The 27156-nt window shown below is 42.6% G+C and overlaps 1 protein-coding gene across 1 annotated transcript in view; it reads right to left on the bottom strand.

The window, feature by feature from the left end:
- ARID4A (AT-rich interaction domain 4A) overlaps nt 1-27156 on the bottom strand; it is a 293578-nt gene that overhangs the window by 185784 nt on the left and 80638 nt on the right. The window contains exon 11 of the mRNA XM_078660374.1: nt 12141-12310. Coding sequence (XP_078516500.1) covers nt 12141-12310 — 170 coding nt within the window. The remainder of the gene's footprint in view (nt 1-12140; nt 12311-27156) is intronic.

Below are 27156 nucleotides of genomic sequence, written 5' to 3'. Positions count from 1 at the left end.
AGAACAACCTACACTACTGCCACGAATAATCCTGCCCTAACTAAACAAAGTCAACAGGCTTCTTTCGGATTGGAGGAAAATAGAACTTCAAACCAGCCTTGCAATTTCCTTAGGTCTGGCTTTCTGCCACGGTCCACAAAGCGTGAATAATACCATCTTCCTCATCACCCCTCCCAGAGCCAGTAATTTGTACATGAGCTGAACAGATGTTTGTACAGAAGAGCTGACTAAACATTCACCAGAAGGAACTTGCAGGTTGTGGTTTACCTTTCAGGATGGGGAAGCACCTTTCAGAAGCATGTTACTGGTGGGACCTGATAAGAAAGGCAGCTAAAGTGTCTAACAAGGACTATACCCCTCATCCAAATGGCAGGAAGACAATCATAAGGGCTAAGATGACCACAAACCTGCATGGAGACGCATGGGACTGAGTCACTTGGGAGCACAAGATTCCCTACAACCTAGATGACCAAAATCACCTCAAACTGAAGTCATCACAGGTGATTAATGCGCTGCACACACTTCCAGAACTATTTTAGAGGTTATTCTGAAATTCTAGATCCGTCAATACCCTTATAGTACCAGTGATCTGTCCCTATCCACTGAAAGAAGAGGTTTTTGATCTTCACCAGGAATGTGTCCTATTAGCAGCAGCTGATCACAGATTTCAGAACGGTTTCAACTTCCTTTCTAGCATATATAGTTCAAGAGACTGTGCTTTCTAAAGTCATTGTTGGAGTCACATTGTAAATACCAGCTCCCAAGGAAAACCTTAGTATTTAGTGCCAGTGGGCAGTTGGAGTACATGGCTTGACCATCCACCAACAGAAAAACTTGATCACAACGGATCCATTCCAAGATTCAACCCCCAGGTAGATTAGTACACACTAAGGACCCCAGAGTGGACAGTAAGCCCTTGGTACTTCTGTTTCCCCATCTTAAAATGATGTTTGACTACTTGCACCCTAACTGGTCAAACCATGCACCCAGCCCTGCTGGACCCAGAAAACTGACCACTAGCTTCTGTAGACTGATTGGAAGAAGGCTGATTCACATATTCTAAAATTCGAATTGAGTAAGCTAGAATATGAAAATAAACTTTAAAAACATACCCAGGATGAGAAGAGTAAGTATGCACGTGGCATTGCTTTTGGTATGGAGTGACATAAAAACACAAATTACGTTGACATAATTTATTATACAAAATAATAGCCAACATTCACAGTTTGGTATGAGGAAAATTAAGTGCAACTTTACAGCATCCATATTGTGTAAAGAAAGTAATTTGAATCAAGTGCATATTTTTACCTTATCAGGAAGAACTACAACCTGTAGAAACGGTTAATTTGGCATGGAGCATTCAGGTTTGTGGTAACACAAATACAAGTTCAAAAGATTGGTTTGACAATCTTTAAAAAAGAATAGTTGCTGCTCATCGGTTTGAAAAGGGTTAAACACTGATTTTAGTTAATTCTTTCAGAAATGAGTGAACAATTACAGCTTGTATGGAAGGACAGCCAAGAGAAAAACCCTTCTCTCCAGAAGAATTACAAACCTAGACCGACATGATCGGCAAACTGATGGAAAGAGCAACATTCACCCAAATGTCACAATTCATTGAGGAGAACTCCATACTTTCCTACTTTCAAACAGGATTCAGTCCAGGAGGAGGCAAAGAATCTGACCAAATCGTTATCTAGGATGACCTTAAAAATACAGTAGGCCACAATGGGGTTGCGACTACTTCTTTTGGACCTTTCAGCTGCCTTAGACACAGTTGATCATGACACTCTAGTCCATAGACTCCAAGAAGCCGGCACAGAGGGGACTGCCCTTGACTTGATCACATCCCACCTTCAGAACAGTTGTCCTCCATACTCACTTCTTTCTCATCCAAACTGTACTTCATAAATTCAGGGGTTCATCAAGGCTCTATCATCTCACCCATGCTTTTCAACGTCTACACAAAGTCATTACCAACAATGGTCAATTAATTTCAGCTCACATGCTATAACTAGGCGAAAGATAGACAGATAATTCTTAAACTGAAAAGCCTTAAACACTTTGCAAACGCAAAAATCTTCAGTTGCCTCAGAGCCGTTGATCAGTGGATGACATGAAGCCATCAAAAAATTGAATGCGCCTAAAACTGAAGTACTCACATGTGGTGAATGGGAAAATTATGACCCACTCTGCGCCTGGGCTGACTATCTAGGACCACCTCTTAAAGCATCCAAGAAAGTAAGAAACCTTGGAATTGCCAGGGACTACACATTATCAATGAATGCCTGGTAGGTAAGTTAGCAAGATCAAGCTGCATTACTATGAAAACTCTGCAACACCTCTTCCCCCACCTACGATTTCCACAAAATGTCCAAGCTACAATCTCTTGTGTACTGTCTAAACTTGATAACACCAATGGCCCCTACCACATTTCTTTACCAACTATGAAAATACTATAATGAATACAGAACTATGCTGCCAGACTACTCCTACGTGTAAATCACAAGCCCACCTCTCCCTGCCTTGAGGGCCCTACCTTGTTTACCTGTTGCCAGAAGATCCACATTCAAGCTGCTTTGTATCACCCAAAAAATAATACCTGGAACAGGACCACTTTTCATCAGGAATAAGATCGCCAAATACGTACAACGGAACCTCCGCTTCAGACTGGCACCCCACCTCAAACCCCAGCATATATGCCTATATGGCACTCTGTTTTTATTGTACTTTATCTATAACAATGTATGATGAATTATAGAAGTTATTTGATTATACGCTTATGGGTCTTGGTTGTATTTTATTTTATCAATCACAATGTGTAAATACGATCATTACAACTGTACCTATAAGTGCTTCACTACTGAAATATTGGAGAAAATATGAATGTAAATATAAATAAAATTAAAATACGCAAACATTTTACTACAAATAAATATATTCGCTATATGTACATCATTTGAAGGTGTGTGTTTCTAAATATTTACCAATACGAGCACATATAGAACTTTATATAATAAAACTTTATATCACTATAATTTTCCATATACATGTATACCTTTATATAATTTTGTATCCATATATTAATTTACACCCACTGTAGACCCCTCAAAAAAAACCTTCAACTCTATCCAATTCACTACTCTACGTCCACAGAATCTTTAACAATTTTCCTTGAGTAGTTATCTATCTTTGTGATGGAGAGGAATTATATCTGAAAGTGTATTTCATTCAAAAAAGCTTTTTCAACTGATAAACTACCAATGTGAGTAAAGAAACATGGGTGGAAATAGTGGCACTAGTTAATAGGGCATGCTGTCATCAGAGTTGAGAAAACTAATTTCACTTAGTTATGATCTGAAAACGTGAAAGAGTATGCAGGAAGGACCCCAGAGGCCCGAAATGCATTGGATTCTAATAAAACTGCTACGGATTAATTGGTCTCTAGTCGTGTTCTTGAAGAGAGGTTCGGATGGCCCAGCAGGAGCATTGGAAATTAGGGAAATTGTGTTTTCCTTGCATGAGGAGTATAATTAATTCAAGTGAAAGTGTGGATTATTAGTGGAGAAAAATAGTGATTTGTAAAACGGAAAAGAGGAATGTGTGAAGACAAATACCATTGCAATTGTAATTTTGAAAATAGCTGTGCCAATGGTTAGGGGCAGAAAGGTGTCCCAATATATGTTGTTGCTGGTAGGTGATGCCATGCAGCTCTGCATTGAGGTGTGGGGCCAATACCACTCTTGTGCACTGTCCATTGCTTTTGAGGCTGTCCGCACTCCCAGATGCAGAGCCCCAACAACAAATTGGCTTCGACCAGTGTGCAGGTTCCTAGACGTAGGATGTTATTTAATAGAGTAAAATTCACAGAACAGGGAGGATGGAAGGGTCGGTGAGGAATCCGCGGTTAGTCTCTATCATAAAGAGCATCAAGGAAGGTAAGTTAACTTGTTCTTCTGCTAGAGACTTCTAACCACAGATTCCACACCTTTCAAATAAACACGAAAGCAGGATCCATTTGGTGGTGGACCTGGGAATGGACTCAAACCAAAATGTCCTGTAGGACGGAGCAGGCAAAATGTCCCTTTTGGCGAACCGGTCTGCCCATTCAGTAGTGCTTTGAGAACATATGGAAAGACGTCCATCTAATTGCCTGGCAGATGTCCACAACAGGAACTAAGCGTGCCAATGAAATGGTCGTAGTTTTAGACCTGGTAGAAGGAGTGTGCAGTCCTTCTAGAGGCTGCTTTTTGGCCAATGAGAAGCGGACCTAAATACAGAGCACCATCAACCAGGAGATGGTCCTTTCTTGCACTGCCTTGCCTTTTGGTTCCAGTGAACCTCAAGGAGCTAATTGCACACTGTGTTCTTTGGTGTGATCAATGTAAAATCAAAGTGATCTCTTGAGGTGCAAGCGATTGAGTCTCTCCTCAGAGGGGGGAGGCAGAGCAAAGAACACCAGTAAGGTGATATTTTGACCAACATCGACCGGTGTCATAACTTTCTGCTACGAGGATGCTCTTGGCCACAGAACCAGTTAGTCTCGGAAGAAAGTGGCGTACGGCAGGTTGACAGAGCGTGAAGCTCACTCACTCCCCATGCAAATGTATGGCGGAGAAAAACTACTTTGAGGGTGAGAAACCGCAAAGGACAGATGTGAAGTGGCCTAAAGGGAAAATATGAGGACAAATTAAGGTCCCAGTGTAGCACGGCAAAAGGAAAGGGAAGAAACCGAAATGACAACGAGCGATTTGAACAAGGAGGGCTGGTTTGGCAATAGCAAAAAGGCTGAGAGACACACAATACCCTTTAACTCAGAGGTCTTCAATCTGTGGGGGCGACCCCCAGGGGGGACCTGAAGGCATGGGATGAGGGTCGCGCTCTTCATTTGGTAAAAGAAAACATTCCAGCCGGTCACCAGTAGTTAAAATGCTTTCCCTGTGGTGTTTAGGGACTCTCCTGTGCTGGGAAATGGGAGCCAGATAGACAGCTACACATGCCTTTCTACTTATGTGTTGCTGGTCTGAAAGAAATGCAAATGTGCACGAGTTTACATTTGCAGATTAACTCGTGCACATTTGCGTTTCTTTCAGGCCAGCACACTGGCAGAAAGGTGTATTTAGCTGTTTGTCTGGCTTTGATTTTCTCAGAAGAGTGCTGTTGCACTTGAAGCTTTTTGAGTATTAGTGCACAGAGTTTACTGACCTGTGAAGTACTTGCTTTTAAATGTCGTTGTTTTTACTTAGCGCTTACTATCCCTGAGAAATGTGTTGAAGGACAGTTCTGTAAAAAATTGCATTACATTGGGTCTGGATTTTACTAAAATCTATGTGTGGATTTTACTAAAATCTATGTGTCTCGTTTACAATGAAATGGTGTAGCGCAGCTCCACAAGTATGTTTGCTGCGCTGCCCTATGCCTATTCAATGGACTGTATTTCTAAGATAAGGTGCACTCCTGTCCTTTCTGCCAGCACACAATTTGGTGCCTAGCGCCAACGCAGGCACCCTTGCACCATGGTGTCTGCATAGTTGGCAGGATTGTTTTTGTGAAGGAAGGCACGCCTTCCTGTGCAAAAAGAACCCATGGAGGGCTTTTCCTCTTTCTGTGTGCTACACAGAAAGAGGAAACAACTGAGGAAAAATAAAGATATTTCTCCTCATTACACATCCCCTTGGGGCAGCGTAGTTTTGACGCATCCTCAGGTTTGCAGATCCTTGTAAATCTGGGAATGTGTCAAAACCTATGGGAAAACCCACTGCAACGCCCCTGGAATGCACCCCCCTTATGCAGTGTAAAGCAATGCTCAGACTTGTGCTGAGTTGCCTTACACCATACCTAGGAGGCCATTAAAAGCCACGCAAAGTGGCTTTGCATGGCCTCGTAGATATGGGTTTGCTCTCTGCGCAACCAGAGCATCATAAAAAATGGCGCAACGGCAGAGCAAAGGGCTTATAAATAAGCCATTATATTTTGGAAGCAGCCCGTATATTTTTCAGGTATCATTTTATCTTAAAACATTTTGCACATTTTGTAGCGTCCTATCTTATACTGTGTGTAATGCAGGTAAAATAATGACTTACATATTCACTAAAAATACACAAGTCACAGTTCTCCACTGCACTAACTACGAGCTCATTCTGTGGCTCTCTGGTTTCAAACAGACTTTTGTAGTGCATTAACTAATAGAGGTTTCATAATTTATTATAGTGCATTTCTCACTGAGTAACAACTTTTTAAAAATGTATTCATTATTCATTGAAGCTGCTCGTTATTTTATAAGTAGCTAACTGATGGTGAAAGACTTAAAAAACGTACATATGTTTTGATTATGATGAAGGATGTTCAGCTACCTCCGGTGACATGCAGCTGTAAATGCCAAGCCGTCAGCATCCCATGAAATATAGTACGATTTTCCTCTACTGCCGTGCAATAAAGTTTCACCCCATGCATTACAGCTATTATACCAAGGGCCACTGGAATTATGTGATTGTGTGGCAGCTGTTATTTTAGCATAATTATAGATTTGCTGCATTTGCCACATAATCCATCATCTGCTGCATAACCTGATTTTAACAAAAAAATGTATTTACTCAAAAGGTTTAAAAGTTACTAAAAGGCAGCAACAGGTGTTGCCGCTCTGTAGGAGGCCCTCTGTAAAGCTGTACTAGTCCTCTTTTTTATGTTTATTGCTATATTTGGGTATTAAACTGGTACTAACGAGGTGCAACCACAGATTAACCGTTTCTCTGGAGAACACTTATGGTAGTCAATGATAAGGACTACCAGGTTCTAGAAGTTTTTGTCGAGAGGGGGTCCTTACGCCTAAAATATTTGGATGGGGGGGTCTCGGCATCAAAAAGTTTGAAGACCACTGCTTTAACTGTACCCAGAGCAAAGCCTTACCAGGCAAGAGGCAAAACAAACAAAACGTCAAATAACTTTGCCTGAAGGAGTGGGTTGATCTGTCAAGTGCTGCACCAAGCCACACAGTTGTCCAAACAGGCCTTTACTGACTTGAGGGACGCCTGGCTGGCAAGATGACAAATCGCCTTCAGAAGGTCCATGGAGTTCAAATGTCACTACACAATCTCCAAGCACGAAGGTGGAGAATGCGAAGGCCTGGGTACAGAACCCTGCCCTGTTGCTGAGACAGTAGATCCTCCTGGAAGAAGAGCCTGACCAGAGGACAGATGTTCATACCTAAGAACTCAGCATTCCATACTCTTCGTGCCCAATCAAGGATGACTTGGGCCCAATCAGTCGTCATCTTCTTTAAAACTCAGGGCAGAAGAGGTATGAGCGGGAAGGTGTACTGGAGTCCAGAGTTTCACTCTAGGCAGAACGCTCTCAGACCGACACACCTTGGAAACTCTCACATGTAGAAGTTCTGACATTATGAGTTCTTGGTGGTGGTGAATAGATCAAGGCAAGATCCCCATGTGCAGAAGAGACCTACGCCACCTCTGGGTACAACTAACACTCGTTATCTGCTATGCGTCGATGATTGAGCTCATCTGCCCTGACATTCAAAGGTACTGCCAGGTGGTTCACCACCAGGAAAATTCCTTGATGGTCTGGCCATTTCTAGTGGCATAGGGACTACTGCCACAAGACCCAATACCCTCCACGTTTATTTTTTTGCAATACCATGAGGGAGGGAGGGACGGACGGATGGATGGATGGATTACAGTGCCAAGCAGATGGTCCCAGCTCAAGAAAGTTTATATGGAGCAGGGACTTGTGTCTTCCGGGGCTGGGCAACAGTGTTTCGCGTCGCAGTCTCAAAGAGCTTTCAGGTTCACTGACATGCAGTTATTGCAGGCCTTAACCGGGACTTGACCCCACTCACCATAGGCAAACCTGGTGATGACCTATAAGACCTTTGTTTGCAACAGTCCTTAAAAGGTTTAAACTCCATCCCTCTAATGAGGTGACAAGTCCCTTGCACACGGTGTCATTTTGAGGGTATCTCCAGACCTGCTGGCAGAAAAAAAAAAGAAAAGTAAGTGGCGTAGGGCATGGGAGTGGTGCCTATATTGGCCCCAGACAACATTTGCCCAGCAGACCATCAATGGAGATCCACATGTCGCCATCAACTGGGATGCAGAGGTACTGTGCAAAGGTTTCCGGATGCAGTCTGCTGCCTGAGGAATATTGTAAAGGCGAGTAACCTGTGGTTAGAAGTCTCTATCAGAAAGTCATGCTTACTTCCGAAACATGTATGTATGCTAATACGTTCTGCTCCTTAATTTAGTTACCTAAATCAGTCAAGTCCCATGTTAACAATTAAACTACCATGGTACTCCTCTCAATTTGGATTGAAGACAGTCTGTCACCCCAAGCACATGGAAATCCTTGTGTGTTCCATGAATACTCACCCCATCCGATTTAGGACCCACAATCTCCGACTAAGTGGCCTCTGTAGAAGTGTTACCACAGCAGCACAATATAAAACTTGATCAAACAGGTTCCCCTGGTTGCAGTCTAGATTCAGTCATGCCTGGGACTACCTGTGTCACCAAAAAGCAAACTGCCTCCGTAACCAAAGATCTAAATGATGTCAGTGTCCAGCCAGAGAAGCTACACAGTTGTTCCATTTATCAACCAACTGGAAATACAGAAAGATTTTATTTTACAATACCTTAAATTCATTTAAAAAAAGGCAGAGTAAAACTTGAAACAAAAGTGAGAATGTCAAACCCACCTCACATTCCACCACATGAATCAATCCACTATATAATGTGTAGACTTTATTTACCGCGTGACATGAGTTACATTTGTCCTTATATGCAAAGCAGTCTGCATGTTCAGTAAAGGCTGGTTTCTGCTTGGCATTATGACGCCTCATATACCACTAGGCAATCTAGCGCCAGGGAGTGCTAGTCAGCTGATCAATTCCTTAACCAAGATATGCAATCTCCACTTCAAAATTATAAACATGTTCAAGTAGTGATTCCGGATCATTTAAGCTCTGCTTCATTATATGATGTTTTGAGCCAAGCTGCTGGCTTTGTATCTCTGTATCGAGGGCTAGTCCTTCAGGTTTGCATAAATACTGGCAGGTGATCTAGCCACACATTTTTTCTGTACCGACCTTAATGGTTCAGCATGCACGTTTTCACCATTCTGAAAACTCAAGATTTGAGGAGCACAGTTTTAAGAGGCACTGGAATCCATGAAACACTCAAACACTCCAATTGCTGCATATTACTGCCCTGCAAAACAGAGTGGGAATAGGCAATACATTTCAGGTGATCAAAATCATAATTCTGATGGCTTCCATAAAGTCAAAGTGCAGTGAACACCTCCTTAAACAGCATGCCACTGTTTGCTCCATGGTTGTTAAGTCCAAAAAGTAAATTTTTATTCAATCCACCCATGTAGTCTTGTCGATCATTACTGCAACAACTGATCCTGGGCAATTTGAGTGGACTCCTCTGTGGGTGCACAATCCTCTTTCTAAAGTTGATACCAAACCCAGGAACTGTGGAAAGCTGCACTTTGTCAAACACACTCCGCCTTACCATCACCAGAGCCCCTGTGCTAATCCAGCGTTAATGATGCATGGTCATGGTAAACTCTTCCCTTACAGGAGATTTTCATATTGCAGTAACTGGACAATGTGACCAAATTGCAACGGTTTACATCATGGCAGCTGCCAGTCAGACATTTCTGAACTTGATAAACTGATCACCAGGAATGAGGCGTGTGGAAACAAACGTCTACTTGTCTTGTACCTTGTGTGGATCATACACACTAAAGATAGCTGAAGCATACACATGAAAGATATCTGGTTGCTTAAGGTTCTTCAATCAACCTGTGTGGACTCTATCCTGGCAATGGTGGCTAAGACGTACACCAATATCGTAACAACCAAACTTAAACGGTTACATTTACCACTGTGTACACCACAACACCTAGAGTTCCCCAACAAGGCGATCCTATAAAAACAATCCTTTTGTCCCAGGGATGACTAGCAACATCAGTGTTACACAGGCTATTTACTAAATTGGAAAAAGGTAGAGGTTGATCGGTCTCAAGAACTCGCTGAGGTCCAAGGCTTCTTGGGTGAATATCAATCGGGCTTCCAACCACAATATGGAACCCACAGAGTTATAGCGGTTTTATTGGATGTTCTATCAACAGCAAATGACACCTCTTTCTTCCTTACCTTGTTCTATCTAGCAGATCCCTTATTTAGCTAAACAAACCCCTCCACCCATGAAGAGGAGCTACAGTAAAAGAACAATTACACCTTCAGCACCACGCTTGCCTCAAGAAAAAAAAATTAGGCTAATCGATATCAGACAGGCATGTTTTAACACCTTTTTTGAATGACCGTTTTAAGGCAACTGGCAAGATATTCCTCAAGATGGACCTTTTAAACCTGAAGCTATTCCTCGCCTTTTTTATATTTATTTTACAGAAGCAAAGCAGAAGTCTCAATCAGGCTGGCACTTGCAGAAAAAAAAATCCTGATAAATAAGATCTAGCTCTACAACCTTTCAGGCACTTAGATAATAAGTTAACTTTCTTTACAGGAGATAGCAGATGCAAAGTTAAAATGCCATAGAGCTCATAGGTTGTCAGGCTCAGGACTTCGGAAAGAATGATCTATCCACGTAAGATGCCTCCCCAATCTCAGGTACTTCAGAAAGGCTTTGATGAGCTTTCATTTTTTGAAAATTAAGCTATGCATCAGTGTGGCCACCTGAGATGTTTCGTGCCTCTAATCTTAACCCCTTCCATGCTGCCGCGATTCTGCTCCTGTGCGGAAGATTTCAGCGCAGGTGCGGTCATGACGGCCCCCAGCCGTCATCCGCACACGAGCACTGTAGTGCATGACGGCTGGGGGCCGTCATCAGCATGCAAGGGGTTAATTTGTGCTGGTTGTGTAACAAATACAAGTTCCATGGGGAAATTAAATTTGTGTTGCTTGAAATATTCATCAAGTAATGAATAAATGTCTAAATGTGTAAATGACTAAGTTTTCACAAAAATTTGAAAATAAAAAACACCAAACGTTAGCCAGGCAGTCTAGACAAAAGTAATTCAAGTGGGTTTTGTGAAAATGGGATTGATGGGACCTATATTTTCTCGCCTCAGGTGACTAATAGTATAAACGGCAGGGAGGGAAATTAAACTAATCCTTCAGGAAGGAGAAAGCTGGTTGCAAAGGACATCTGGAGAAATCATGCAAGTACATGCCAGTTTGTCCTACACAAGTCTGATGCCTTTGAGCAGAGAAAGGGATAAGGCTTAAGGAACCAAGGAGCACATTTTAGTGAGGCAGGCCGTACTCGAATCTAGTACGGACAGGGGCAAATATGCTTCCAAGCTTTCAAACAATGTTTCAGCATGACAGACATGCTTTGATTGCTAATGATAAAGAGGACAACACATTAATCTAGAGCAGTCTTTCTTAACCCTTTGACTTCTGTGGACCCCAACTGAATTATTACTGTAATCTGGGGACCGCCACTAGGCCATTATAAGAACCTAGGGATTCCCGGCTCCGGCAATTTCCATTATTTGAACTACGAAGTATATACCAAACAATTGATCAAATACTTAAATATTTTGGATTCACAATCAAACATAGAAAATGTTTTCACATTCTCAATCTTGCTTTATTTTATTTTGCATGTACTTTATTAACATTAATTTTAATAATATTTAAACCGGCGCGGACCCCCCTACTCCCCCCACGATGCAGGACGTCATAAGCACAGATAAATCAAAATCTAATTCTCCTCATCAGTTACATAGGATGATGTTACCAAGATCAGATACGATTTAGCAGCATACATAAATGCAGAAACCTTTCCTAACTATAAAGTTAAACTACAGTTATTTGCAGGCCATTAAATGTACATTCAGCAGATATAGTGCAAGATCAGAAAACAATACCTTTTGTTACACTAAAAACTATCCCTAGAAGAATTGCACTGGACATATAAAGTTTATTTTTCAATCCAGAGACTTCAACATTTTTAACCAGGAGTCAAAAAATCCACTTAATATTCTGGTCACCCAAGCTGCATAATCCACTGTACATTCAATAATAAGGCAGGCCCATGGCATGTTTAAGGTTAAAAAATTCATGCATACAGCCATAACTTGCTGGCAACGCTTACCACAACCTCCACTTTTTCTTCTTCTTCCACCTTGCTCTTTTCATCTTCACTTCCTTCACCCTCAGCATCATCGTCATCACTGCTGGAAGACTCTAAAATTTCACTCATGTCCATTTTCCAGTTATCAGGGACACTCCTCGTTTTAAAGAAGAAACTTGCCTCTTCTAAGCCTGAAAGATCAACATGCTCAACATGTTAGTTAAAAAATATCAGAAACTTACATGCACAAATTAAGATGAGATGTTTAACTGCATTAGACATGTCTAATAAACAATAAGCCCTGCAACAATATCAGCATGACATCTCACACAGGTGGCAGTTGGAAAACTAGCCCTGCATGTAGCAGCACACTAGAACCTCCACCTCTCGTAGCCTAAATGAGTCTGCAATTCAATTAGCGAACCACAGGATTTAATGTTAAATTGTATTTTTTTTTTTAAACGAGAAATATTCGACTGCTACGGTAGAAAAGATCAAGTTTCCTACCTTTAGTCAAGCTATTTCTGGTGGATACTATATCTTACCGCAGATGCCTAGCCTTGAAAGAATACTCCAGCCTCCAGATTGGAACAAGAGATTTTTTTTCTCAGCAGTTCCATATGACCCTCCCATCATCAAGGACAGTTTCATTCCAATATCGGTCTGTGCCAGACACAGATCCCTTAGTAACCAGATTGTGGCAGCGTGTAGATCTGAAATCTTTAGTACCGACCAAAGGATTCCATTCCACATAATTGGGAGATGGGTGAGTCAGTGAGGACTCTTCAGTTAGATAAGAGTAACAACCAGAACAAGCATTTGCAATGCAATAGGTCTCGCATTAGGAAAGTTTGATCTATTGGTCTTGTAAATTACAATTTTTTTATTTATGTGGTGGTTTTGAAAATAGCTAAATTAATAGTGGTCATTTACAATGCCAATAGTTATAACTTTCGCAAATGTGACACCTATAGCATTTGTAATGCAACATGTTTTGTATTTACGTGACTTGGATGTATTGATATTACAAATAACAATGGCTTTTAATTTTTTTAAATAATTAATACTTAAATAATAGTGATTGTAATTTATAATGGCAATAGCTTAAACTTTTGTACATAACTTTTGTGAAGATTATTTTCAGTGTATTTTATGGTGACGAAAATCCAAGAACAGAAGTGAAATATTAACATCTTTTTGTGACATTTGTAATAAAGCTTGAAACATTGAGAGAACATATTTGAACCAGTTGTTGAATGGTTGCACAGATTGGTGCTGTGGTGGTGCTGAGTGATAATGTGGTGGTGCTGAGTGGTGCTGTGGTGGTGCTGAGCGGTGCTGTGGTGGTACTGAGCGATCCTGTGGTGGTGCTGAGCGGTGCTGTGGTGGTGCTGAGCGGTGCTGTGGTGGTGCTGAGCGGTGCTGAGCGGTGCTGTGGTGGTGCGGAGCGGTGCTGTGGTGATGCAGAGTGGTGCTGTGTGATAATGTGGTGGTGCTGAGTGATAATGTGGTGGTGCTGAGCGGTGCTGAGCGATGCTGTGGTGGTGCTGAGCGGTGCTGTGTGATAATGTGGTGGTGCTGAGTGATAATGTGGTGGTGCTGAGCGGTGCTGAGCGATGCTGTGGTGGTGCTGAGCGGTGCTGTGGTGGTGCTGAGCGGTGCTGTGGTGGTGCTGAGCGGTAATGTGGTGGTGCTGAGTGATGCTGTGGTGGTGCTGAGTGATGCTGTGGTGGTGCTGAGTGATGCTGTGGTGGTGCTGCTGAGTGATGCTGTGGTGGTGCTGCTGAGTGATGCTGTGGTGGTGCTGCTGAGTGATGCTGTGGTGGTGCTGAGTGATGCTGTGGTGCTGCTGAGTGATGCTGTGGTGCTGCTGAGTGATGCTGTGGTGCTGCTGAGTGATGCTGCTGAGTGATGCTGTGGTGCTGCTGAGTGATGCTGTGGTGCTGCTGAGTGATGCTGTGGTGCTGCTGAGTGATGCTGCTGAGTGATGCTGTGGTGCTGCTGAGTGATGCTGTGGTGCTGCTGAGTGATGCTGTGGTGCTGCTGAGTGATGCTGTGGTGGTGCTGAGTGATGCTGTGGTGGTGCTGAGTGATGCTGTGGTGGTGCGGAGTGATGCTGTGGTGGTGCTGAGTGATGCTGTGGTGGTGCTGAGTGATGCTGTGGTGCTGCTGAGTGATGCTGTGGTGCTGCTGAGTGATGCTGTGGTGGTGCTGAGTTGATGCTGTGGTGGTGCTGAGTTGATGCTGTGGTGGTGCTGAGTGGTGCTGTGGTGGTAAAGTGTCATTTCAGCCAACAGAGGGAGCCTCCGACAGATCAGACCACATTAGTGAGTCATATAACGGAGGGGGTCCCAGAATGCCATTAGTCACACAACACGATATACACTTGATGTACGAGTTGACATATGGGCCCTTAAAATAAACTGCTAGAACGTTAGTCTATACAACACTAGTCCTGCTTGCCTTGAAGATGTTTGTGGTTTTATATATCTAATGGCAAAATGTAAATATAGTTCGGTTGTAACGGGAACAAACAATAATAATCACCAGGTCATTGAATATTGAGATTTGTGTGGTGCCAAAAACAAGAAAATAATGAAATTAAAAGCGGCCGGGAAGCAACAACAGGGGTGAATTAGGGGGGAGGAGAAGTGAGGCAGAGCACGCGCTGGGGAAGCTTCACGCTTGAATGCCTGAGGCCGAGCGCACGCTGGGGAAAGCTTCAGATGCCTGCCCTTCACCACAACCTCCTCCTAGTAACTTAGGACTTCTGTTTTCTTCTTCGACCTTTCTCTATCCTTTCTATCCTCCGGGGCGTGGGACCAAGGATGTCAACCAAGCAAGCAAAGGGGCGGAGGACGACATCGACAAGCAGAACTTGAAAGACTGGCAATCGTACTAACCCCAATAAGACTGGAAGCGGGTAGCGAACTCCCCCCCCCCCCCCCCCACCCCACCCCCCGGGCGTTTTCTTCTTTTCTCTTCTCACCCCCCTTTTTTTTCTCCTTTCTTTTCCTTTTTCCCTCCACCCATGTATATTCTATGCTCCATGTAAATATATATTTTATATACAATAAAACATTACAGAAATAAAAAAATAAAAAAAGTCTTGTTGGAGAATAAGTCTGTTGCCTCCTCTAGAAGCTTCCTGGAAATATGTGACAACCTAGAAGTCTTGTCCAAAGATCACTTCTTTGCCATTCAAGTCAACAGTCATATAGCCTGGCCAAAAGTTCTTACATTTACCACCACACCATGAATCTCACAAAAAGTAAACCCAACATCTTCAATTCTAAAACAAGAGCAGTAGCACGAGTAAACTTGCGACAAAACCTGCTGCTGGTAAAACAAAATAATTTCAAAAAGGGGTGGTAAAACAAAAGCATTTTAAATGTTTAGAAACCACAGACCAAAACCGGAGCCTGGCGGATTGGCAAAGTAAAAGCGGCATAAGATACAACAGCCTGCCACTAAAAAGCTATTGGGGGAAATGCCGATAGAAAGAAAGAAAGAGGGGGGGGGGGGGGGGGGTAACGGGGCGGAGAGGTAGGGAGGAGGAGAGCGAGAGAGGGGTGGAAGAAACGTGGGTGGGGCTTAGGAGAAGAAAATCGGGTGGGTGAGAAAGAGGATTGAATGGGAGACGGGGAGGGCAGAGATGGGGTGGAATGGGGAAATGTAGGAGGGATAGTGAACGAGGGGCAAGAGACTGGAGTGAAATGGATCCAAAATTTTAAAAAAACAAGTTAAAGGCACGTACTTTATGACGCGGAAATCAGGATGGGGCAAGAGAGACGCAACATGCACGTTCACCATTGAGCGTGCGAGGAACAAGATGCGGCTTGGGGGAATGAAATTCAAAGCGGCCGGGAAATGCTCTCGGCATTGCAGGGGCGGGGTGCGAATTCCTTTGAAGTGAGAGCACGGCCTCACGGCCGTGAAAGTGAAACTGCAGGGGTGAATTAGGGTGGAGGAGAAGTGAGGCTGAGCGCGCACTGGGGTGAATGCCTGAGGCAGAGCGCATGCTGGGGAAGCTTCAGATGCCTGTGGGAGGGCGGCTGATGGGTTTGATGTGGATGTGTGTTTTGCACGAGTGAACCACACGAACTGTACAAAATCCGCAATGGTTTCAGAGCTTGGTTTGCCTACTATACTCTCGTCTATTTATCCCTGCGGGATATAATAGTCGAGACCTAAAAATAGTTACTGAAGGTAAGTAACTTGGTCCTCTAATGGATATCCTCCAGGTGGTAGGTCTGCTGAATGGCTTAGACCAAGAAACTTGTAGGGGTGAGCGGGAAAAGTGCCCTCCCACCAGACCTAGCTATCCAGGCAGTAAAGCTTAGTGAAAGCATGAACTGACACCCATGTCACACCCTGGTATAAGTCCCAAACAGGAGGTGGCAGCAGCTTTAGCTCTGCAGGAATGAGCCGCAGGCTTTCTGGGGCTGTTTGTTGGAAAGTCCATAGCAGACCTCTTCTACAAAGAAAGAACAATCCAGCTGGAGATTGTCAGTTTCTCCCTTCTTTGCCCCATAGAAGCCCACAAAGCGTTGGACTTCCACCCAGTGACCGTTGGTGTTACGGATATAAAAGCTCAGAGCTCTGTTCGGATCTAAGTAATGGAGTCTCTCTTGCTCCTGGATGGAAGAGGAGGAGGAGTAAAGAACGTCAATATGGTGATAGACCGCCCAATGAGGAAAGGTGTTACAACTTTTGGGAGGAATGCTACCTTGGTCATTAGCACTAACGTTTGAGAAGAAGGTGTTGCAAAGCAGTTGGACAGCGCTTGCAGCTCACTCACATGACAAGCTGACATGGTCATAATGAGAAACACGGTTTATAATGTGACAACTGTGCACTGGCTCAAATGCAGCACACATCAATGTAAGAACCAGACACAGGTCCCACTGGGGCAACTCAAAGGGTTTCGGTGGGAACATACGGGTTAGCCCTTAAAAATGCATCACAGCAGGGCGAGACAAAAAGACAGTCTTACAAATAACCTTTAACAGTTGCCACAGGAAGACCTTACTGGGCAAGAGACAAGGAAAAAAAAAAAAAAAAAAAAAAAAGAACATCCGATAACTGGGTTGAATACGCGGAGAACATCAAGCATCAAATCGCCACCACCGTTCCGCATACCTGGCCTTTTTAGAGGGATGCTTAGATGCAATTATCACCTTCACTACTTAGGGATGGATAATAAAAGCAGGCAAATGTCACCACTCAATCTCCACACATGGAGGTGTATGTTGTGCAGGCTCGCTTGGGTTCAGGATCCTGCCCTGCTGTTGTGACAAAGTCTGATGTTTGTGGACACATTTTGCAGGTACCATATTCTCCTGGCCCAATCCAGAGCACTATGATGTGGCCCCAGTGTTCCTGATCCGCCCAGCTCTAGCCCTCCCGTCCAAGATTCTGAAGAAGGTGTACAGAAGCCCAGTAGTTCTAGTCTAACCGACTGCATTTCTGAGCAAAAACTGCAGTTGTAACTCCAACACGCAAACTTTTAGACCCTGCACGTTTTCGGCGGTGAAGAAAGAATCAACCCGGGGCTCACCCCATTATTGAAAGATGCCCTGTACCACCTCAGAGTGCAGCCGCCATTCGTCATCCATTACGCAACAAGAGCAGAGTTCATCCACCATGGCGTTTAAGGATCCGGTCAGGTATTGTATGACCAAGAAGAAGCCCTGACACCCCAGCCAGTTTCAGAGGTGCAGAGCCTGTTGGTACGGTACCACTCCACCCTGCTTGTGGCAGTATCACATAGCGGTAGTGTGGTCTGTGAGGACTTGCACCAATTACACCTTATTGAATGGAAGGAAGGTTTGAAACACAAAGAGCTGCCCGCAACTCCAACAGGATGATGTTGAGGCCATGATCTCAAACTCATCCAGGGATTGTGTACTTCCAGCCACTGCTGACCTGGATGTTGGTAGCCAAATCATAGACTTCTGCCCCGAAATGCTTGGGAGGTCTGTTGCTGCTGAAGCAAAGTCTGGTGTGGGTTTTAAACCTCTTTAGAAACCTCTAAAGTGGGAATATTGTTAAAGAAACGGTCACTGGACCGCTGGAAAATCAGCCACAATGTCCCACAACGAATATACGAATAACACCCCAGGAGACAACTAGAACTTATGGACCAGAGGGCAACATTAGCAGACAAGAACAAGCAGTGGCCAAAAGCTTCCATGAGTTCCAACTATCTGGCTGGGTGGTCAAAAACGTGCTGGGATTGAGCTGGCTGGTGGAAGCTTGAACTACCAGGCTTTTCAGCACTGGGTGCTGCAGGAGGAAAACTGGTCCTTCGGAGCCAAACTGTCTTCTGGGTTTTTGGCGGTTGACGGATTGCAAGCCCCAGGCCTCACTGACCGCAGAAGGGGTTCTAATTAGGTCTTTCCTTGCTATAGTACATCTGTGAGCAAGTTACTCTTTACTTCCACTAAAGCAAGTTGTAGTTCAACTTTTGCCCAATATCAAAGGTAAATGAGGCATTCCTCTGTAGAGGTGGAGTTTAGGCCAATGTATTGCGAAGTACCAAGGCCAAAGGCCTCTTGGGAGGTAAAAAATAAATAAATTGTTTGACGTGTAACTGTGAGGTATCATCACAATCATCTAGAGGCTCTGGGTCAGAAAATCTAAAATTCTGCATAAAGCATTTCTAAATTAGGTTGTAGGAGAGATCGGAGTGGATGCGACTTCGGTCAAGGTCACATTGTATTCTCTTGAGTCTGAAAGTACTATAGGCTCTTCCGCTGGTGTCCGCTACGTCAATGCTCAGGACCCAGGTGTCGTAAGAGTCAGAGCAGGAACTGACCCTGGAGTCAGAGCAGGCCCCAGAGCTGGGTCGAGAAACACAGCGGTTTGGAAACGAAACTGTTGGTATTAACTCGACAGGAGGCTTCCATGGATCTGTGGGGCCGAAGGCATCATTTTCTTGAGCTTCTTTTTCTTGGATCTCCTTGAGGACTTGGAGTGGGACCAAGGCCTCTCTCTGGAATACCTTGACTGTGACCAGGCCTTGCTACAATGCTTGGTGATATAAAGCTCAGCCTTACAGTCACACATAGCCTTCAAATTCATCCAAGCACAGTCACTGTATAACCTGGAGTAACGCAAGGAGTCCAGATACCAGAGACAAAGGATTTGTCACAGACATCTGCTTGTGACAGTCCTTGCCAGGTTTAAAACCTGTTTTAGGTAAGTCTCTAGCACAGAAAGGATTTAATATTTTGAGAGAAAAAAAATATCTTTCAGGTGATTGAGAAAGCAAGCAACGGATCAGCATTGGAAGGTGCAGAAAAAAAGGAATTAATTTTGATGCGCTTCGATGGTGATTGTATTGTAGCACCATCACTTCCAGGGCAGAAAAGACTGAGCCACACAATGCCACCTAGCGGTGCCAAGTGGAATTGCTGACAAGGTGAGGAATCTGCAGTTGGAATTATCTATCAGAAACATACTTAACTGTAACCATAGTTCTCAATCTTCTGTACTTTAACGGATTAGATACTCCACCATCATTAGGGGAAACCTTGGAACATTTTTTTTTTCAAGAAACTTCAATGTACTGAATTGAGTAAGATGTTTGAGAAAGATGATTTGATTTCAAGTATGTACAAGATTCAAGTTTACCTTTCCAAGTAGTAGCAAGGAAATGACAATTCAGAAAGGTAGATGGCAGATGCTTAGAAGATGTGGAAATATTTGAATTAGAAAGTCATTATTAATACATTCTAAAGTGTAAAGACTTCAACATAACAAACAGAGAGCAGAACTGTCATAGCAGAAAGGGTAAGCAATTTTCCTCAGTAATCAGATAGTTTTACCTCCCTAGAGAGAGGGAACTGCTAGCAGTACAATCAACAACTGAAGCTTAATGTCCACTTTGTTTATTTCTCCTGATAAATAGCTTTGGCCCTGTAGCCAGGCTCCTGGAAAAATAAAAGTAGAAAAGCAAAGGAAGATTCTCGCCTAGCTTGAATGTACACAAATGGGGTTTAGAAGAGCTAAAGAAAGAGTAAAAGGACAGGAAAACTGGATGACAGAACGTAAGGGAACACTGGCACTGCTAAAAAAGTATACATTACTGCTAGGCAGCACATAACTGTCTAAAATAAATAGCGATGCTCTGTAGACCAAGACTGGTAATGTGACATTAAGGGAGATGGGTGACATTTAGGCAACAGGGTGAACACCTGCCTTGTACATTCACTTAAGTAACAGGTAAACTAATGGATTAGACTCCACGGTTGTTGAAGACCAACACTCATAGGATTTTTCTCCCCCATTTACTACTTTATCTTTTCCAAAGTATAAACTTGTTCCCAAAACTTTGGAGCACAGCCAGATAAAAGTGTGAGCACAATGAAAATCCGTGGCTGCAATCTGTTGTGGTATGCAATTTAAAATGCCATGCTGCTGATACATTTTCCCATCGTGAAATTATACATAACGTTTCTCAGACTGATGTTCCGCTGATGGTGCTTAGGCTATTTACCTTATTGGTGGATGTCACCAGTGAATCACTCATGTGGCAGAGTGAGACCACAGGGAAGCAATAGTTACAAAGGTGCAAGATTATCTTGGAAGATAAATTGATAGGCAGGAGTGGGCCCACAATACTTACTGAGAACGTATCATGAGGATATTGCAGAATAGAGCTCAGGTTTAGTTCTGTCAGGAGAGTACACATCAAACAAGGTAGCCAAAAAGTGATAGTAGAGTGGTGGGGTTGGATGGGACAGCGAAACTGTAAAGTCCATAGCAAATTAATTCCCAATAGTTTTGATTTAATGTTAGCTTGATAAAAAGACATGCTAAAAACAATTTGACAGGCATGAATGGACCCTTATTTGTGCTAAATTAAAATGACCTGGTATTTCAGCAGAGTTCAAATGTAGCTACACTTTTATACAGATGTAACACAGCCTGCTTTTATGCAAATAATCACATTTCTGACAGAGTTACAGAAACCAATTAATTGAAGTCTTTCACAGATTTAACCAATGTCACAGATGGCAGTTTATGGAGACTATATCCTTTTCTTATCCAGCCCATCCACAATTCTGAATGCAGTAATTAAAAGTACTTAGCAGTGTTCAGTGATTTTTGGTTACTACCCAAATAACACTATAAATCAATTAGTGGTATCAGATGGTAAAGCAGCACAATCCTGACATGGGATTCATAATCAGATGATTGTAGTAAGCAACCCGGTATACGTATTAGCAGAGTTGTCCATTTTTCTGTGATCTAATTGAATCTCAAATATGTGTTGGTCACCTCTAAATACGTTTCTGTTGAGGCTGCTTGGGCACTATATAATGACGGTATCCTCTCTGGAACCTTACTTTCTGATCACACATTTAATTTCTCTAGGTTTTACCATATGTTATACTGCACAAAGTTAAACATTAAGCAACAAAGCACTTCCAAGATTGTTAAAACTAACAAGAAATAAGTTCAATAGGGGTTAACTATCCTTATTTTCACACACATCTCAAAGCTTTTAACCTAAAACAGATCTGGTAGTATGCAACCATCAATGTCGCTTTGGACACCAGATGTTTAAAGTGGAGTATTAGTGCTCCAGCCATGCTTTTACAATATTTTCTGCTCTGTCAGTTCTATCCAAAGAGATACGTGGTGGTGGTATGATTTACTAGTATAACTTCAGAGCATAAATTTAATTATGAACATTAAACAAAACTCATAGCTTTACTATGATCCTGAATCCTCAACTGGCTTGTATTTGTACTGTAACATTTTGATTGACAAACATTATGGCTAATAAATTATAATAGAAATTCAGGCAGATCTATACATTTAAATGTGCACCCGTTTTAAATTGGCTGTCTCAGACTCTAGTAATGGAGCATTAAAAACTGCCTCTCCAGCACTGGGCAGCCAAGCCATGCCCTCAACCTGCAGCATGTGGTCAATCTCCACTGTAACAGGGCTTCTGATGTGCCCAGGTTGGACAATATCCCGGGCGGACCACGGACACAGGATTGTTGTACATACAGCTCCAGCATTCAGTGCACTGGAACTAAGCCAGTATCCTATCAGTCTATTTTTGGATGAGGACGGTTCTCCAACTTAACTGGAGTTATCCCTACATCCTACACTTGATCAGCGGGTGTGGGACAGCCTACCCGTCCTGAGGAAGACCCGCAGGCCGAGACCCACAATTACCCCTTGTGCCCCAAGTCGGGTCGAAACGTCGACGCCCATATTCATCCAACCTGGAACACGTACCCCGGACTATAACGTGCCACACAAGACTTGCATTGTATATCGGAGAATCAAATACAAATTGATATTTTATTATGTGAATGTGGCCAGGTAGATAAAAGACTGCGCAGTTTTGATCAGTCTAATGAATGAACCATTGTAACCATTCCGTGTATCATATTGTCTGAAATCCTTTCACCTCCCCACACTAGAGCACTTCCTCTTTTTGCACGTTCCCTTGGAGCAACCTCCCCTTCCCCATTCTCCCTCTGTTCTCAACTAACTATTGCAGCAATGATATATAATGTCGCACACATTATGATGGAATAAAACTGTTGTAAATCAAATATCCCTTGGTTGTTGCACTTTGATAGATCGTTTTGTATCAATTATTATGAGCCAATTGGTTACCGGCTACAGAAACAGTATATTTAATTGTCCATTGTAGGCTGTGATTTGTCATCTACAGAATAAGGCCCAGGACCATTGTTTTGGGTACCATATATAACCCAGGTTATGGACCACTGGGTCACCCCATTTTGATAATGGCAGCCGGGGTTGGCAGCAGAGAAGGGACCCATGCTAGGCCCGGCATCTAAACTGCAGTCTGTGAAAAAACTCTGTGTTGGCCGTTGGCCAGGCAAAGCCATAGTCCGCTAAATACCTATTGTTCCCCAGGATTTTCAAATCCTAGGGCCTTAGAGGAGCGCATGGGAGCCAGAGAGGGTCCTATCATTGTATATCCGTCATGGGACTCAGAAATCCCAATACAAAAGAAATAAAGAAATTATGTTTATTGCTAGAGTATTCCTTTTGGGCACAAACACAGGCATGGGTATTATAAGTTCATCATGCTCCCTTATTCAGTGTTGTATTTCAATTGTTCCCCAAACATGGTGCTTGTTGCACCGTGATGGGTAATGACTGGTTCAATACATTTTTCTGTGAATGCCAGCCAATCAGAGAGCTGTAGATTTGAAGCTCCTCTGCCAGATATGCAAATCTGCAATTTTCAACTAGAGAAAAAGATACCTACTCAAATTATGTCCCTTGATTGTAATTATTTTTGAAAATATGAGGACCTGCAAATTAACAGTCCAGTTATCTCTAAAATACAACCTCTTTATGCCCAAACCAACACTCTTAAAACACTAATTTCTCAAAACCTACTGAATGTGCTTATATCAAGCAAATGCATTTTGAGTAACATTGTATTTATATCCTAAATTTGATGCAAATACATTCATTTTTTTCTGTGTTAATGAGCAAAGACTCCTGCTAGATTCAAAATGGGGAATGTTACTTTTGGGACAATTTTTAGACCCCGGGTTAACAGACCTGCATACAACTTGCCACGAGAAACCCAAAGTGACAACGTATTTTTGGAAAGTTTTATACAGGTTAATTCAATCGCAAACTGAAAAATGCACTACAAATATTTTGTATAAAAGCCTTAATGGGTCAATTCACCCAACAAGCTCATTATTCCTGCACCAGTTCTTTAAAAAAATTTAATTGAAGTAATTCTTTTATACTGACAAGACTTATTCTGCTTAAGAAAATTCCGCCATATCGATCTAGGGACAGATCACAAACACTATCACAAATCATGAAAGACCTACTCAGTCTAGATACAGGTCACCCCATGACATCACATTGGTACAATAACCCCATTAAATGAAGACAACAACTTTCCCGACATAACTCCAAGGAAACCAAGTTTATTACTTTTTTTAAAATAAGACAAGGATTCTGTGCCCTTATATAAAATGTATTATGCTTTGAGAAAAAATCTTAAAAATAATTAAGATCTAGCTATTGACCCCAATCAAGGACAATCCACGAATACTCATGGGAACTCATGAGTAAATTTTAGTAGTCAGAATTTTATTTGACCAGGGATCGATCAAGAGCCTAGCCCAAAATCAGACCAGATTCGGCTCATCTAAATGTATTTTTTTTGGTTTTTTAATACTGTCACCATAGCAATGGTTACTGGCTAATAGCAGACTTTATGGGCCCACCTATGATCACAGAGGATTAATAGATTTATGGAAGAAACAGGATTTCTCCATGTAAAAACATACAAGAGACGTAGACAAGGCCTGGGCAAATTCAGAGATATTTCAAAGCTATGATGTACTACATATAATATTATAGGATTTCAATATATAACATCCACTTTTCATAAGCAGTTCCAAATGAATAACAACCCATCGAAAATGCATTCTTGATATGTCAAGGTCGGCCCAAATGACCAAAGGTGTAAAAAGGAGATGGGCTCATGGGAGCACGTTTGTAGAACGTTCAGCTCTGCAAAAGTCCAGGTCCAAAACCAATTAAAAAAATGTCTTTGTTTTAATGTAGTTGTAATGGCCAAGACCGCCCTCTCTGGACTTCTGAACTTCTTATCTAAGAGGTCCCAGGATGACAGAATAAGTTATTTACCTTAGGTAATACCATATCTAGTAGAGATGAGAGCTAGCCACGGATTCCTTAACTTAGAATGATCCTCAGTGACCAGACTGAAGCTGGAAACTTTTCTACAGCAGTACCTCTGTGCGATGGTAGAGGGCGTTCAGTTAACAGCCACAGCGTCATCCACCAGATGTAATGCCGGCAGAGTACATATAAGCCCCCCCGATGTGCTGACATCAGTTTCTTCTGCCTTAAAACGCGGAGCCACATATAGGAACTGCAATGGGGACAGTGTGCCCAAAAGAATCTTCTTTTTTTTAAACCGTTTTATACATATATTTTTTAGAAAGCGAATCAGTTTGTGGAGCCGGGAGGATGGGTGGGCCTGTAAGGAATCTGCAGCTAGATCTGGTCTCTACCAGATAAGGCTTAACCAAAGGTAATTAGCTTATTCATCCGATCGAGACATCTATCTACAGATTTCTTACCTTAGAATAAGATACACAAGCAAAACCATCCCGGAGGAGGGTCTGCGAATTTGAAAAAAGGATATAGCCCAGAGTTAGGCTAATTAAGGCTACAGACCACAAGTGGTCAGAGGGAACACACCTCTGTGGGAATGATCAAAATAAAATTCAATGGGGGGGCGGTGTAGGAGGAAGGAGAGAGAGACTGACAGATCGAGACGGACCGAGAGAGACACAGAGACAGAATGAGAGATACACAACAAACATGCGGAGGCCTCCCCTAGTAGGAGGAAGAGCGCAACAACCTAAGCAGAAACACTCCTCCGTAAGAGGCAGGAGAAGATTACCCACTATAGTGGTACCTAACAAAGGGAGGTATAAAGTTTTGTAAAATATATACACTTATATATATATATATATATATATATATATATTTTTGCAAAGCAATTTGAAATAAGTCACCGCACTCTTCTAGGATTTGGTTAAGCTTTTTTAATCCATCAAGGAAAAAACTTCTTCACCTACGCGTTTCAAACAGATTACTGTTCTTGCTCACGGTACCGTGAGCAAGAACAGTAATCTGTTTGAAACGCGTAGGTGAAGAAGTTTTTTCCTTGATGGATTAAAAAAGCGTAACCAAATCCTAGAAGAGTGCGGTGACTTATTTCAAATTGCTTTGCAAAAGTCTAAACGAGTCTTGTCCTTGACTCGGCACCGGCACCAGCTGAATGGTCGCTCCTTCTCCAGTAAGGGACATTTGCTTCTACATATATATATACACATACATACACATACACATATATACATACACACACACACACACATATATATATATATATATATATATATATATATATATATATATATACATATACATATATATATATATATATATATATATATACATACATACATACACATATACACACACATATATATATATATATATATACACACAGAAGAAAAACTATATAACAGGTGTCCAAGAAGAGCACATGTAAATGGCCACCATATCAGGCATGGGCAAGAATGGAACAGTGGCGGGCTGACAACCAACATGGCCTTGCATAAAAGAAAAAGTAGTAGAAAACACCACTGACTAAGCGTCGATAATAAGGTGGCCAAGAGACCAATGGGGGAAAAAAAAAAAAGGCAAGAGAAACAATCTAGCTAAAATACCATCACTATTGAGAACTGCAAAAGGATCAAGTGGAACAAGACCAACACAGGGAGGCAAATGCAGATAACTAGTCCCCCGCCTGAAGGAAAAACAGGCAGGGAAGGAACGTGGCCGAAGCAGCGGACAGGATGGAGGAAATATCATGGAAAGTCCAATGCCACAAGTAAAGGTCCAAACCAAGAACCTAGAGTAAACATGGAGAGGTAGAGCCTGCATCCTAACGAGGATGTGGGTTAGAAGGAAAAAGAAAGGTCCGGGTACCCAGGACGTCCTGTACCCTGACAAGTCATGTGACACCATGAGTAAGGGTCCTGACGTCACCGAAAATCATAATTGGTATGCTCCTAAGCAGGGGGAGAGAGAGAAACACTGAGGGGGTTGGAACAGTGTTCGAGCTTGCGAGAAGCAAGGGAAAACTCCACGGAAAAGAATCCCCAGGGATCGCCAACCTCCGTACAAACCAACCCAGACTGGGATGGCAAGAAATCCATGTTCAAGAAGAGACAAAGATGAAAAATGGCCACAAACCCCAAAAGGGGCGGAAGGCACAACTGAAGATCAGCCAGGCCAGTACCAACATAGGGGTTGGCATCGGAGGTGTAATAGAAACGTCTCAAGCAACACAACATCGATCAAAACAAAAAGTAACAGTAGCTTTGCGGAGGGCAGAAGCAGATTTAAAACTGGCCATGCAGAGGCATAGAAGAGAAATGATTGGCAGAATAGGCCACCC

Source organism: Lissotriton helveticus, chromosome 9 (genome assembly GCF_964261635.1).
Source record: "Lissotriton helveticus chromosome 9, aLisHel1.1, whole genome shotgun sequence".
NCBI classification, from domain to species: domain Eukaryota; kingdom Metazoa; phylum Chordata; class Amphibia; order Caudata; family Salamandridae; genus Lissotriton; species Lissotriton helveticus.
Note: the sequence above shows the minus strand (reverse complement) of the source record. Positions and strands in the feature narration are given on the sequence as shown.